This window comes from Cardiocondyla obscurior, linkage group LG09 (assembly GCF_019399895.1).
Source record: "Cardiocondyla obscurior isolate alpha-2009 linkage group LG09, Cobs3.1, whole genome shotgun sequence".
In the NCBI taxonomy this organism is placed as follows: domain Eukaryota; kingdom Metazoa; phylum Arthropoda; class Insecta; order Hymenoptera; family Formicidae; genus Cardiocondyla; species Cardiocondyla obscurior.
In genome coordinates, this window is record NC_091872.1 from 3,305,892 (window position 1) to 3,319,811 (window position 13,920).

Sequence of the window (13,920 nt, forward strand, 5' to 3'; positions counted from 1 at the left end):
CGTCACCCTCGGTGCGGCTGCGAGACGCGACTTTGTATTCAGGTGCTAACACCCTGCATTTATACGCGTTTAAAGCTATATTCATTCCGCCGCCTTCTTCCTCCAACCCACATTACGAGTATTCTTTAAATAAAAAAATATTACGAACACGCAGCGTCTATAGTCTTACGCGCTCGTGCCTACGTGTAACGTGTGCTTCCTCGATTTTTATTACACACCCGCGCGTCTACCATCCGTTTCACCTTCTTTCGTTCGCATTCGGCATATTGTTCGCGTACCGCCTGATTGAGCGTCGCTTTTAATCGGGGAATCGAAGCAATTTGAAATTTCGACGCACCGTCCGTGATTGGATATTCGGCGCCGCGCGAGAAAGGTCCTTTATCGCCGAGCGACACGAATATAGCGCAGAAATTACTCCTGCCTTTTCTCGCCTGCTCTCTCTCTCTCTCTCTTTTTTTTCTATCTCTTTCTTCCTCTATTTTCGTCCTTATCGCGCCTGGATATTGGGATATATTGCGCAACAAACGGAATTCCATTTTCTCTCTCCGTTCTCGTCCGGCGATCCGTAGCCGTCCGCCTTCGTTCTCTCTGTTCCCCCTTTCCGCACGTTCGTCGTTGCCCTCGCTCTTCCGCGCAAGGACGCGAGGAATATCAATTTTTAACGGGCGATAGCGTGACCGTGCGAGAGACCGATGCCATTACGGTAAAATTAACATTCTTTACTGCGGCTCTCCTATTAAATTCCCGACCTCCACCTGCCCTGCTCGCCTGCTTGCCTGCCTGCCTGCTTAGCCACCCATCCACCCTGAGAAAACCCACCCCGGTACCGTGCGCGTCCCCGACTCTCGACGCCTCCGTTTTCTCGCTCGCGCACTCTCTGGCCTTCTCTCTCTTTCTCTTTCTCTCTCTTTCTCTTTGCCCCTCTGGCTCCTTGCCCTTCCACCCTCCTGTCCTATAACGAGATTACCGCGGTCGTACCGTTTCGCCGTCCCGTTCTATCGCGTGTCGCATTGCGCGTCCTAGCGTGCGCAGGCTCGAAGCACGGCGACGCGACGCGACGCGACGCGACGCGCCACGCGGTGCCGCGTCCCCGTCGCGCGGCGAGACTTTATCCAAGAGTCGCTCTTCCGCGCGAGAGCCCGGCCCTCCGGAGGGTAACTGCGTCAATGACGTTAGCCTTTGACGATGCTCGTTCGTCGCCGGCGAGCGAGCAGAGCCGGCGTAACGCAACCCGCGGGCTCGATTCGGCTCGGCGCCGCATCGATTTTTGCCGCGCGACACGCCAGGCGTTTCCGCGAAACCCGTTCGCTCTCTTCTCCTCGCTTACGTGTGTCGCACATATTAATGTACACGTCGCACACACCCCCGGCGTACAACGAGGCGCGTAATACAATATTCCACCGCTCGTTAGCGCATTACGCATACGCATAGGGCCGGGCACGGTCACGCGTGAAAAATGCGATCGACCGGCTTTCTTCTATTTCCTCCCTCCCGTTTCGCGATTTCAACCTTTCCTCGTCAACCGAGCCTTCTTTTTCGCCCCTTTGCAGCGGAAATGGCGTCGCCGGCCCCTCGGTTCCTCACCCGGGGAGTCCGACAACGAGAAATATTAATCTTTTTTTTTTTTTTATTATTTTTTTTTTATTTTTCTTTATTTTTTCTACAATGTCGCCCGCTTCTACGCTACCGCGCCGCTCCGCCGGCCGCTCTAATTAGCCTTATCGACAACGCGCGTCGGCGTGCGCGTTTGCCGCCGAGCGCGCGTCTCCGGGATATATCGGTCACGGTCACAACGGCGGAGCGGTTAACAATTCATCGGACGAAACACGTACACACACCCACACATCCGACTGGTGCGGATAGGCGAGGTGTTCCTGGCCCATCGCGTCGCCGTGTTCCTGACCGGAGCGCGCCTTGACGATCGATATGCGCCGCGCGCTACACGCTTTTGCGAGAAAAGAAGTTCGGTATTCCACTCGACGAACGTTTTGTCCGCCTACTCTCCCTGTTGAGAACGTCAGGTCGCCGCCCGTTAGTTTCTCCCTTATGCCCTGCACGTTATCATCCCGCGCTCCGAGTTTTCTACGCGAGAGAGATCGAAGCTCTCTTCGATGCCGAAATCTCCGGGCGAAAACAATCTCGTTGTTAGATACCGGCGTGAGAGAAAGAGAGAATTCGGCGCAATGCCGAGGAGAGGGACGTCGAAGGAGAATCAAATTCCCGTCGAAATTGCGGCAATTTCCCGTCCTCGTATCGGAAAAATTAGGAGCGTCGCGATCGTGCGATTGCCGTCTTTCTGAATATAGTGTCGTTAGCGTTATCCTGAATATAGAAACGTTTTGAACGTAACGGCGAGACCACGCCGTGACCCGTTCATCGTGTTCTCGCACCTGTCGTCTGTAATTCTCTCTCTTTCTCTCTACTTCCTTTTTCTTTTCTTTTTTTTTTTTTTTTTTGCCTTTTTACGACGACGGTTTCTCAGAGACCGGCTTCTAGCAATCGTGACGCGTTTCTTCCTCTTTGCCTCGCAGCTGCTCGAGTATCTGTACGATTGCCGATTTCTAGCTGGGGAAAAACATGTTGGCGACCGCGCGTGCAGCCGGCCGGCTTCCCTGAAGAGGCGCGCTGAATTATTCACCGCGCCAGGCGAATTGCGTAGGCCATCTTTGTAACACCCCGTCCTCGTAAAGACTTTAGGCTCGCTTCGGGAGGAGCCAGCGCAAAAAAAAAAAAAAAAGAAAGAAAAATCCCCCTCATTTCTAAGATTAATTTCTTGTAAATCGTAAGATCCTCATGAATATATACTGGCTATAGATTGCGTCGATACATTTCAATATAGCGAAACGACTTCTTACGTGCTAGCGCGTGAGTTCGGGCCCACGGGTAATCGAGCGCGGAAGTGGAGGTTCGACGAAATAAATGAGCGAGCCGGAAAAGTAAACAAGTGTATATAAAACGGCTTCATGTATTTATGTAACTTGTAGAATAATTCGTAAGCTGATGGCAATAAAGCGCAGCGGGGCGAGACGGGAGAGGAGAGAGAGAGAGAGAGAGTTGTCCCTTTGACGACGGACGCCGACGTCGATAGGGCGATTCGGTAGATCTAGCATAAATGTAGACCTAGTCTCAAATCGCGGCGCGATATCTCTTTGTCGGCGACGCGGACGCGCTAAAATAATCCCTACGCCGAATTTACGGCGGTAGGCGCCGGTTGGTGGCTTTAAGTTTCGCCTGCGAAAAGCCGGATCCCAGCGGGGATCGGCGCTTACGTTGGCGACCGGCGTAGAAAATACCCTCGCTTTGATATAATACAATTAATCAACGGATACGGAGCGATAATCTCTCTCGATTCTTCAAAGCCGGAGCCTTATCAGCGCGCGTGTTCCTCGTCACGACGTACGAGAACGCAATGCAGAACTTTGGGGGAACATACATATAATCTATACGTGCGATACGAAGTGGAGCACGCGGCGACGAATACGTGCAAGCAACGGGAGCAAATGAGAAACGGAGCGAAATTGAGAAAGGTAGGAGAGGGACGGTCAAAGGGAAAGAGACAGGAAAGGAAGATGAAAGTGCGAAGGAGAGAGAAAGAGAGATATATATATATATATATATATATCGCAGAAAGCCTTCTCGCGTGTTTTTTATTTTTTTTTTATCTTTTTTAGATAGATATCTGCACGGGAAATAATCAGACACAATGTTATTTTATCAATAAACAGTCATTTATCGTTCCGAGCTCTCAGGATGTAATCATTCCAATCCGTCGCGCGATTACACGTTATCTGACACCGCTGTCAAATTGCCGCACTGACACACATACCAGGAAAGTGGAAATAGTATATAGGTAAAACATGACGGCCCGAAGGTGAAGAGGGAGCGAAACGGACACTGCGAAAGCGACCGGCAAGTTAAAGTCAGAGAGAGAGAGAGAGAAAGGGTGAGATATGAAGGGAGAAAGACAAAGGCGGGGAAGGAAAGGCAAAATAGGAGAAAGGCGAAAGGAGTTTGGGAAAGGGGTGCGCAGGACAAGGGCGATGCGACTACGATGACGACGACGGCACAGCCGGGTACGATAAATTTTCACATTTTATGCCCGTCTGTAAATTACTCGAGAAAGTGGGAACCCGGGGTTAGAAGCGTTCGCGCCTAGAATAACGCGAAATTGATCAAAATCAATACCCCAAGGAAGAACAGAAGGCAAAGGGAGAGAACGGGGGGGGAGGGAGAAGGGGAGAGAGATCGAAAAACTTGATAAAAATATAGTAATCTCTCTTTCCCTCCCGTTCCTCCGTCTTGTCCCGAACAGATCCAATTTGTGTCGTCGTCCGAGAGCGACAGGTTTCTTCCTCGGCGTACTTTCCACACTAAAAGGTTCTCTGTTTATTAAAAAAAAAAAAAAAAAAAAAGAAAAAAGAAAAGAAAAGATCAATCGATAAAAATGAGATGCTACGTAGAGACGATGGATCTGTCTGTGTTGAGCGTAAACTCTATAAAGAAAATATTCAGCGATAAATGCCGAAAAAGTCTGCTCTTGCCGCGCCGATTTTGCAACAGCCGTCGCTCCGCGGAGCGTCACTTTGTAACGGAAAAACGAATAAAGTCGATTGCCACCGGGGCGAGGTCGATAGCGAGGACGATGGAAAGCAACGGCGATCGGCGCAATAATCGTCGGAGAGGGTGATTGAGGGACGAAAGGAGGCTTCGCGATTCAGGAACGCAGGGAGAAAGAAGATAGACGGGCAGATCGGCAGCGCGGGATTCGGGAGAGCCGATCAGGGGCGGTGAGAGAACGCGAAGAGATAGATAGAGGGAACATCGCGGAAAGAAGGGAGTTAGGGAAAACCGACGGAGCAAAGGGACGGCAAAGGGACGTGAGGTAGGCGCGAGTGCAAGAGAGAAAGAGACCGATCGGGAAAACGGCCGAAAAACGCGTCCGTCGCATTCGCCGCGGGAGCGGCTCTTCTCGCGCACAGGCAGGGAAGCCTGGCTTTGACCCGGTAGCCGGCGCGACACGGCACAGTCCGCGCGGCTGCCTGACGCATTGCAGGTGCGCGCCGGCCAATCACAGGCCCGGTTAGTTCGCCCGGACTCGTCCTGTAAACACGACCGCACCCACCCCGCCGTGTAAAACGGATTTGTTATACGGGGCGGTCGGCGGGTACGTCGTGCCGGCCCGCGGGCCGCGAAGCACGTCGTTCGCGCGGACGCGGCACGGCGCATCTCGCCCTCGCCTCGCGGCACATCTCGGCCGCTATCTCGCTTCCCCCGTAAGCTCTGGCACTGCTCCGCGAGCGATTAAAAACCGCCACGGGCCTTTTTTTTTTTTTTTCCTTTTTTTTCTCCGCACCTTTCGGCAACAAGGGAAGCCGCGCCGCGCGGCGGTCTAGCTCGCGGCCGCGTAGGCGGCCGCCGCGCGCACCAAGTCCCCGCGCCCCGTGAGCGCAAAGGCGCGCGTCGATTGGCCGACGTGCAGCCCGTAAGGGGACGGCGTAGTGATATTCAGGCTAGCCAGACCAGCGGCGGCTCACCAGAGAGCCTCGCAGACCGAGAAAGACACGGTGGACTCCATTGCTGTCCCGAGTGCGTTTCTCGCCGGACTTGGTGTTGTCTGTTACTGCGTGCCTGCAGTCCGCGCTCGTGTACGTTAAGGAAGTTATATTTCTTCTCGACCCGAATAGGCGAGTCGTTTCCACATCACGAACGAGGGGACGAAACGGGCGACCGATCGATCGACCCGACCGACCAGTCAGCCAACCGACCGACCGACCTACCGACGTATCGAAGGTTGTGATCAAGAACACTTTTGTTGTCTAGTGTGCGGAGTAAACGCGTGTGTTAACGCGGGCCGAGCCTTCTCGTGTGTGACCGGGACGTAAAAAAATAAAGAAGGAGCCACAATGGTAAGTACATCAAACGCGTTTGTGCCGCGGCTCTACCTAGGTTCGACGGGAGGCATTAACAGCCACGCGTGACGTTACGTGTCTAAGTCTTTTGCGTTTGCTCTCCGCGCTAGCTCCGGATCGTGAACTTAGTCGTCGCGATCGGCGTATCTCCGGGGTACTCGATTTCGCCACATTGACGCGTCGCCGAACGCACGTGCGGCGAGCGTAAAAGCCGCAAGGAAATGCGCAATTTATCGGCCGCGAAAGATTACGCGTTTGAACTCGCCCTCTTCCATTTTTCGCGTACGCATCCGCCGGCAGGACGGATTTCCTTTTCTGGAAGGATCGGCGGCAGCCTCGTTCTTTCTCTTTCTCTATCTCTCTCTGTCTCTCTTACTCTCACACTCAGTTTTCTCGCTATCTATACATCCTTCTCCCTCTCTTCGTCGAGCGTTTATTGTCAGCCTCGTCGGTCGAAGCGTACTTCGCTCATACCGCCCCGGAGACTGCCCTGAACTCCCCGCGATTATCGATCCGGCATGGCCGTCTGTATTTCTCCGTGCTCCTCGCTAAGCTTCCGCGACAATGAAGAAGAAAATGTGCATTCGCGCGAACGGAAGTAACGGGGTCCGATCGATAAACCGTAAAAGCGTACGAGAGAAAGAGAGACGGAAGCATACGCGACGAGGGCCGATCGAGGAAGAAAGGGGATAGGGACCGTCGAAAAATGCCTTTTTTCCCATCTCGCGTTTTGTTCGCCCAGCGATCAGAGCCCCGTGCCGCGAAGAATGCGGATATTTCTATACTTCGAGGATCCTCGCTCGCTTGCCGATCGTCGGCGACGTGTCCGCCTCGAAATTCTCGCGTTTACGACCGGCGCTCGGCCGGCCGTACGTTACGGGAACGAGACAGGTGGGCAACGGTTTCGTTCCGGAGCGGCTAATTTCGCTCGCCGCGTTTGTCCGGCCTAACGTTACGCACCGCTATTGCAATCGCGTGCCCTCTTGGACTCGTCGAGATAATCGACGAGCTCTGCGCGACGGTTATCTCTTCTCCGCCACTCGTCCGTCCGTCTGTCCGTCCCTGCGTTCGTTCATTCGTTCGTTTCTTCGCTCGTTCGCTCGTTCATTCGTTCGTTTCGTTCGTTCGCTCATCCGACCGTCCCGTGCGCTGCTAACTACACGACGGCCTTCGCGCTCGAGATCGAAACGCCGCCGCCAAGTTGCCTCTCCCACGATCCCGCGGACCTGCACTTTCTGCACTTATCGACGAAACGGCTTTTACGTCCGTGCATATGTATTTATATATTTTTACGCTGAAACGGGGGAGGAAGAAGAGGGCGATACCGCGATGCTGAAACCGCGCAAAGTACGAACGTGCCTCGTGATTTTCTTACGAGATGGTAACCTCCTATCCCTCCCCCCTCCCTTCCCTCCTCCCCCCGCGGGATATCTCCCCGCGACGTTCTCGAATCGATGACGGGCGTCTTCCACGTTCTCGCGAGATTTTGAAGGGCTGCGGCGAACGTTGGCGGTTATCGCGCGTCGCGATCGCCTTCGATCGCGGGCGGAGATAGATATCTATCGGGGCACGAAACAGCGAGAGGCCCCCGGGTGCAGGCGAACGGGCACGAAACGGCCGCTCCTTTTGCATAATCCATACGGGGTCACCAAGATACTCATCTTTAAGGGCGGCTGCCGCGCGGAAAGTTTCTCGCAACGCGTGCGTGCCGAGCGCGTTTTCGACGGTTAACACACCGTTCTCTCGCACCCTTCCCCTCTCTCTCTCTCTCTCTCTCTCTCTCTCTCTCTCTTTCTCTCTTTCTCTCTCTCTCTCTTTCTTTTTTGCCACGAACGTGTCGCGAGAGGCGATGTCGCGCCGCGTTTCTGCCTCCGGCGGTGATCAAACGTTACGGCGATACATCGTCGCTCGTGCTATTGATTTTCGCGCTCCCTCGCCGTCGCTCCTTTTACGTTCCCTACGGCGCCCGCTGTAACCCGTTACGCCTAGCCTTTCCCCGCCCGGCGACGGGTTCTCTCGTCTCGTCGTCGACGCGACTCGCATTTCGTCCGTTGCCCGCGCGCCCCCGCGACCCTTCCCTCCTCTCGCGAAAACCCGGCCGACGCAAACGGGCGGCTTTCGCCGGCGGGAGCCATATTTCTCGGCCGCCTTTCGCTCCGGCGTTCGAAAAAAAAAGTGAGGTTAACCAAGTCCGAGGCGCCGGGCACGATTTCGCCCGTCGGGGGCAGGTCGATACCGCGATCAAAAAGTCTCGAAAGAAATTCGAGAAAATATTCGCGACAATGAGCGATAAAATTAGGTGGCAAATATACAATGTATTTGCAATGAAATGAATGAATTTAGAAAATTATTATTTAAATAAATTTGCTTAATTTTGTATGTTCTTTAATTTCGTTATGAATTTCGGTAGAAGATCTCGCGGAGGAGTTTAAAATTGTCTCGACGCGCTCGACTAGTCGAGGTTAAGATCTAAGGGTTAAAGGTCGCTACAACGTTACGCATTGACAGCAGCGTTGTGTTTTCAAAGCTTTTTGTCGATTTTTCTTTTTTTTTTTTCTTCCAACGAATTTAATTATTTAATTGCGATATCGTCGTGCCCTCGAGGGCTTGCCAACGACACGGCGGGTGTAAAGATAGTCCGAGAAAAGCGGACGTAATCGAAACTCGCTGATAAACGTAAGCAGTTTACGGCGCGACTCGGCTCGTGCGAAAAATCCATCCACTAACGTCGGTGGCCACTTTGCTGCGATTTTCGCAGCCGAACGAACGGCGCTAAATCAGCACCTGTCTGTAATTAACAGCCAGGAATAGCTTCGCGCCGCGTTACATCTTGTAAAGACCTCAGCGTTATCGTTATTTTCCGGGTGCGCGTTTTTCCAATCTGGAAACCGACAAACGAACGCTAGTAGTCATTCGCGTTTAATGTATGGCAGGAAAAAAAAAAAAAGAAAAATTAAAATGAAACGAGAAGGATCGCCGGTGACAGATCGATAGACTCGCGTTGAACACGCGCACCCACTTTTGGAAAAGAATCAAAATTTATTTTTACTGCGCGCGATGTTGGGTTCGCCGGTACATCTTTGTAAACGCGCGGTGAATCTTACGATGAATTATGCGGTCGGCCGCCTCGTTAATATTCATGCGATCCACTAAGCTGCTGTGGGAATTTCTTATTTACGCGCCGGCAATTAAGCCGCATGAACGCATCATCGTGCTATTTTTGCCGGTATTATCATACGCCGCATTGCCCCGTCGCTATTTGGCGCGGTAGAAGCCGTTTTACGGAACCCGTGCAGCCGAGATTTCTGGGAGATAATCCCCCCCTCGGCTCCCCCCCTCCCCTCCCCCGCGCGTAATAGGAACGTAATTAACTTGTTTACGTAGCGCTGTTCGAAAAAGAATTAAACGTTTCAATGATACACTCGGGAAATTGTCTTGCTATTTGCGAGCGACGTGAATTACCGTTTCTAGGAAAAATTCGGCACGGCGGAGTCGAATAGAATGTCCGCAAAATGGTTAAAATGAGGATTTAGAAAAGAGATTTGTATTCGAGTGAAAGAATAACTCTGCATATTTTGCTCTCGTACATATGTAACTCGTTGCCGCAATATTAATACTGTGTGACAACTGAACTTTGTGCTGTTCTTGATTTTAAAGGCTGACCAACTCACAGAGGAACAAATCGCAGAGTTTAAGGAGGCGTTCTCGCTATTCGATAAGGATGGCGATGGTACTATAACCACCAAAGAATTGGGAACGGTCATGCGGTCTCTCGGTCAAAATCCCACAGAAGCCGAACTGCAGGATATGATTAATGAAGTGGATGCGGATGGTATGTGTCCTTACGTAACTTTCCGACGCGTGTGAATCGTAATTCGCGTGCGCAAATTATGAATCATTTCGTGCATGGAAATCAATTGTTTCGCTCTACTCCCCTATTTCCATTTGCAATCGTTTATTTCCGCTAACACACTGAAATTATCACGTTCATACATCCGTAGCAAGTTATCTTTCATTATACTGCAAAATATTTAAGTATTTTTTATTTTTTTCTTTATTACTAAAAGAAAAAAAAAATAAATAAATTGGACGGTTTCGATGGGATCGTTTAAAATAAATTCCAAAATTTTAGGTAACGGCACAATCGACTTCCCGGAGTTCTTGACCATGATGGCGCGTAAAATGAAGGACACGGATAGCGAGGAAGAGATTAGAGAGGCCTTCAGAGTGTTCGATAAGGATGGAAATGGTTTCATATCCGCGGCGGAGCTTAGACACGTCATGACAAATCTAGGCGAGAAACTCACTGATGAAGAAGTAGATGAAATGATACGGGAGGCCGATATCGACGGCGACGGCCAAGTTAATTATGAAGGTTGTATCGCATTGCCGAATTTATTGTTGCGTTAATTAGCGTATAAAACAAAATCCACTGCAGAATATCACGTGTAAAGTTTTTTTTAGTACATCGTGTATTTTTAATGATATAATATTGAAAACTTAATTAGTCGCGTATAATTGATATATAATTACAATTAAAATGTCTCGGTTATCTTAAATTGTCACATTAAGAGGAAGCACAGTTTCCTATGGAATATAAAATTTTTTCTTCACTCACATAAGCAACTATTTGTCAGTAAAATTATAAAGCATGTTGCGCAGCTGATTTACGTGTATCTGCTTATAATTTCCCACGTTTAAAACGTTACGATGAAAATTATCTTAACGATTTTATTCATTTAATCGTTTTTAATTTGGTGAAATTATCATATTTTATAAACTTACTAATGAAGTAACTGTAAATGCACACGTAACTAACAAGATTCCTTTCGTTTTATTTTTTCAGAATTCGTCACAATGATGACATCAAAGTGAATGCAACCTGTGTAACAGAAGAACTCGCGACTCGGAGTGGTGTTGACGTATTAAATAAATCAAGAAACAGAAAAAAAAACATATGTAATAATACGAGAATCAACCAGAAAGTGATAAATCTTGTATCAGGATACGAAGATGTCTATAAAAGCGCGAAGAGTCAACGTCCGATACCGCGTTAAAATCATCGTTTAACGATAAGTAATACAGGGCAATTAATTGTTTAATTAAAGAGTTATACCACTAAAATCATTATCTCTCAAAACACAAATATTTACGCGTGTATACATACATTACACAATAACTCCTTACACCCATACACATACGAATGGAACACACTCCAAGAGTATACATATATATACATACACACATACACACACACAAACACCTCCACTCTAAATCTTATTTCCATTGGGATAAAACAAAAAAACTTGGAAATGAGATAACACAAAGACACACAATTGCGCGCGCATGTGCACCAACGACAAAGAAAAAAAAAAGTGCATTTTCCACTTTCCTCTCTTTCTCGACTGCCCTCTTCCCTTTCCTCTTTTCGCATCCTTCGGCACCATCTCTCCTTCCATTCGCTACACTCCTATCCTCCTTCGTTTCCCCGGAAGTTTTTTCATGAGAAAGGCATGTCGAAGAATTGTAATTTCTCTTTACAAAGGGAGAGGAAATGTGTGTGTTAAGTGACGAAGTATAAATCCGATGTAAGATAATATTAAAAGCAGCAAAAGTTTATTTGCCAATCGAGAGTAAGATTCATCTCGAGAATTCCTTCGTTCATTTTTTTAATAAACGAGATACGTGTATAGTGAATGATGACATTAGGATACGTAGCTGCTAAATAGATGATGATGATGTCTCTACCGTTAACATGCATACACATGTACAAATGTTTGTTTGCCTCTGTGAGAGAAAATTCGGCCTGGACCGATTGTTTTCCAGACAAAGAGAGCGAGAGAGACAGAGAGTATAAATACGATGCGCTTCGGCCTCTGGGTTATTGACGATGACTTTACATGCAAAAGCTGTGCTGGACCCCTCGATGCCTCACAAACGAATAACTTAATTTATATAAGTAATGAGCGAGAAAATTTAATAAAAAAAAAAAAAAAAAAGATTAAGAGAAAGAAAGAGAGCGAGATAAGGTAGAGGAAGAAAGAATCGGAGGAGGAGCTTCGAGGAGTTCAGATCTAGTGCTTTCGCGCGCATCGCGTCTCGCGGGACGGAATGCAATCTGTTGGACGGATGGCTTTACGAGTCGCGACGTGATTGTTAGAAAGCTCCAGTATCCGAAGTCTCGACATTCCTATTTGACAAAAAAGTAAAAAAAAGATTTAAAAAAAAAGTCTCTTCCTTACGCTTTCAACATCATCCAGCCTCTTGTGCTCGTGCACACGGGACTCACACGTACACGTACGTTTTACGAACTATACTTACGCGAGAAACTATACACACGAAAAGTTATACACACAGAGCAAAAAAAAAAAAGAGAAACACTATTATATTATTATATTCACAAAGTGCGTTTTGCCTCCAGTTCCATTTTAATCTCCTATTTGTAAAACTTGCCTTCCACTCTAAGGAAAGCCTTACATACATGCGCGCAAAAAAAAAAAAAAGAAAAAAGAAAAAAAAGATACAAAAAAGGGAAGAACAAAAGAGAAAACGTCGACACCACTTTTGTTGATATGTAAATCTATCATGTAATGAAAAAATAAAATAGGGATGGGGGATTAAAGGAAGTAAAGGCCACAGTGAGATCGGTGCATTACTTTTCTTCGCCCAGGGGTGCGTGCCAGTCTCGTAAAAACAGAGCCCAACCAGATCGGAGAAACTGGTGTGATTTTTGTGCGATCCGTACAATATAATGTTACTTAAGAACTCGAGAGCAAAGAACATAAATGCCGTACAGCGTAAACATCATGCGTGTCGGTGGTTCAGTCATAATATATATGTAATATATATATAAAATAATTTACGAAGAGAAATTAAGAAAAAAAAAAAAAATGATGAAAGAGATAAAAAAAAATTCCTCCACAGTCCTTTATTATTTAATATTGAAGTGAACAAAATGAGAAGTACTTGTATTTCTGGTGACCTAGATCGCATTGATCATTAAACAAAAAAGATAAAAAAAGTTTAAAAAAAAAAAAAAAGTAAAAAAAAGACAAAATAAATGTATATCCTCATTTTTAGGTCACAGCTACTCGATTCGTTTCCTTCATTACTAATTGACCTCTCGTTTCAGCAACCATCTCTTTTTGTGTTCGATGGCATCTAGATACTTTGCTATGAGAATATTTCATTGTGTATCTGTGAACAGGATCCACTTTACATATCTCTGACTTTTCTCGCTACCCTCGAAAAACTTTTTGAGAAGAATAGATATAGGTTACAAGAAAGTACGGTATTAATTGTAATTAGGAAATTCTCGCTCCCCATTAAACACCCGAAAAGAAAATAGGGGGAGAGAAAAAGAGAAGCACACATTTGGATCTATTTGTAAAGCTGTGGTTATTCAGTGTCCGAGGTATATTTCCACACTTACACTTTATTAAGAATGAGAAAGATTGTCAAACAACACACTCGTTTTGTAAAAGTGGTCGTTAGTATTCGACAGGCATCTGTATCTAAATGCTTCCAAATCCGCTTCGTTTCATCGAACACTAATACCTAGCGATTAAGTATCTTACGTTACAAAGACTCTATTCCAGTATTTAATATAATAGTAATTTTATATCCGTATCGCAAAATCTATTTATTGAAAGAATTTTCGCGCGCCGAGGATAGATAGATAGAAAAAAAAAAAAAGAGAGAGAGAGAGAGAGAAAGAGTGGCGCATGGAAGCTCTTGTTGTGAACGTTAACATCGAGGCAATGCCAAATCTTTACCGAATAATATTGAAAGCGTTAGCTCTTCTAATATTTAATTTAGCGTCCCCTCGATCTTTGTTATTGAAATACACGTTGTTGTTCTTAAAAAAAAAAACAAAAAAAAAACCAAATCGTTTATACCGTATTTGCGGAGGTACCAAGACACATCCTGCTTCTATCGAACGTTGTATTTATTTCGATGTGTGTATATACGAACGTAAAACTGATGATCGACGAAGTGAGTTTTCGTTCGA

At 47.4% G+C, this 13,920-nt stretch overlaps 1 protein-coding gene across 1 annotated transcript; it reads left to right on the forward strand.

Moving 5' to 3' along the window:
- The first annotated feature begins 5,558 nt into the window (after positions 1 to 5,558).
- Positions 5,559 to 10,863, forward strand: LOC139105789 (calmodulin). Its single transcript, XM_070662081.1, has 4 exons — positions 5,559 to 5,906; positions 9,567 to 9,741; positions 10,042 to 10,284; positions 10,756 to 10,863. The coding sequence occupies exons 1-4, from the start codon at positions 5,904 to 5,906 to the stop codon at positions 10,782 to 10,784; spliced, it is 450 nt and encodes a 149-aa protein (XP_070518182.1). The 5' UTR covers positions 5,559 to 5,903; the 3' UTR covers positions 10,785 to 10,863.
- The last annotated feature ends 3,057 nt before the right edge of the window (positions 10,864 to 13,920 follow it).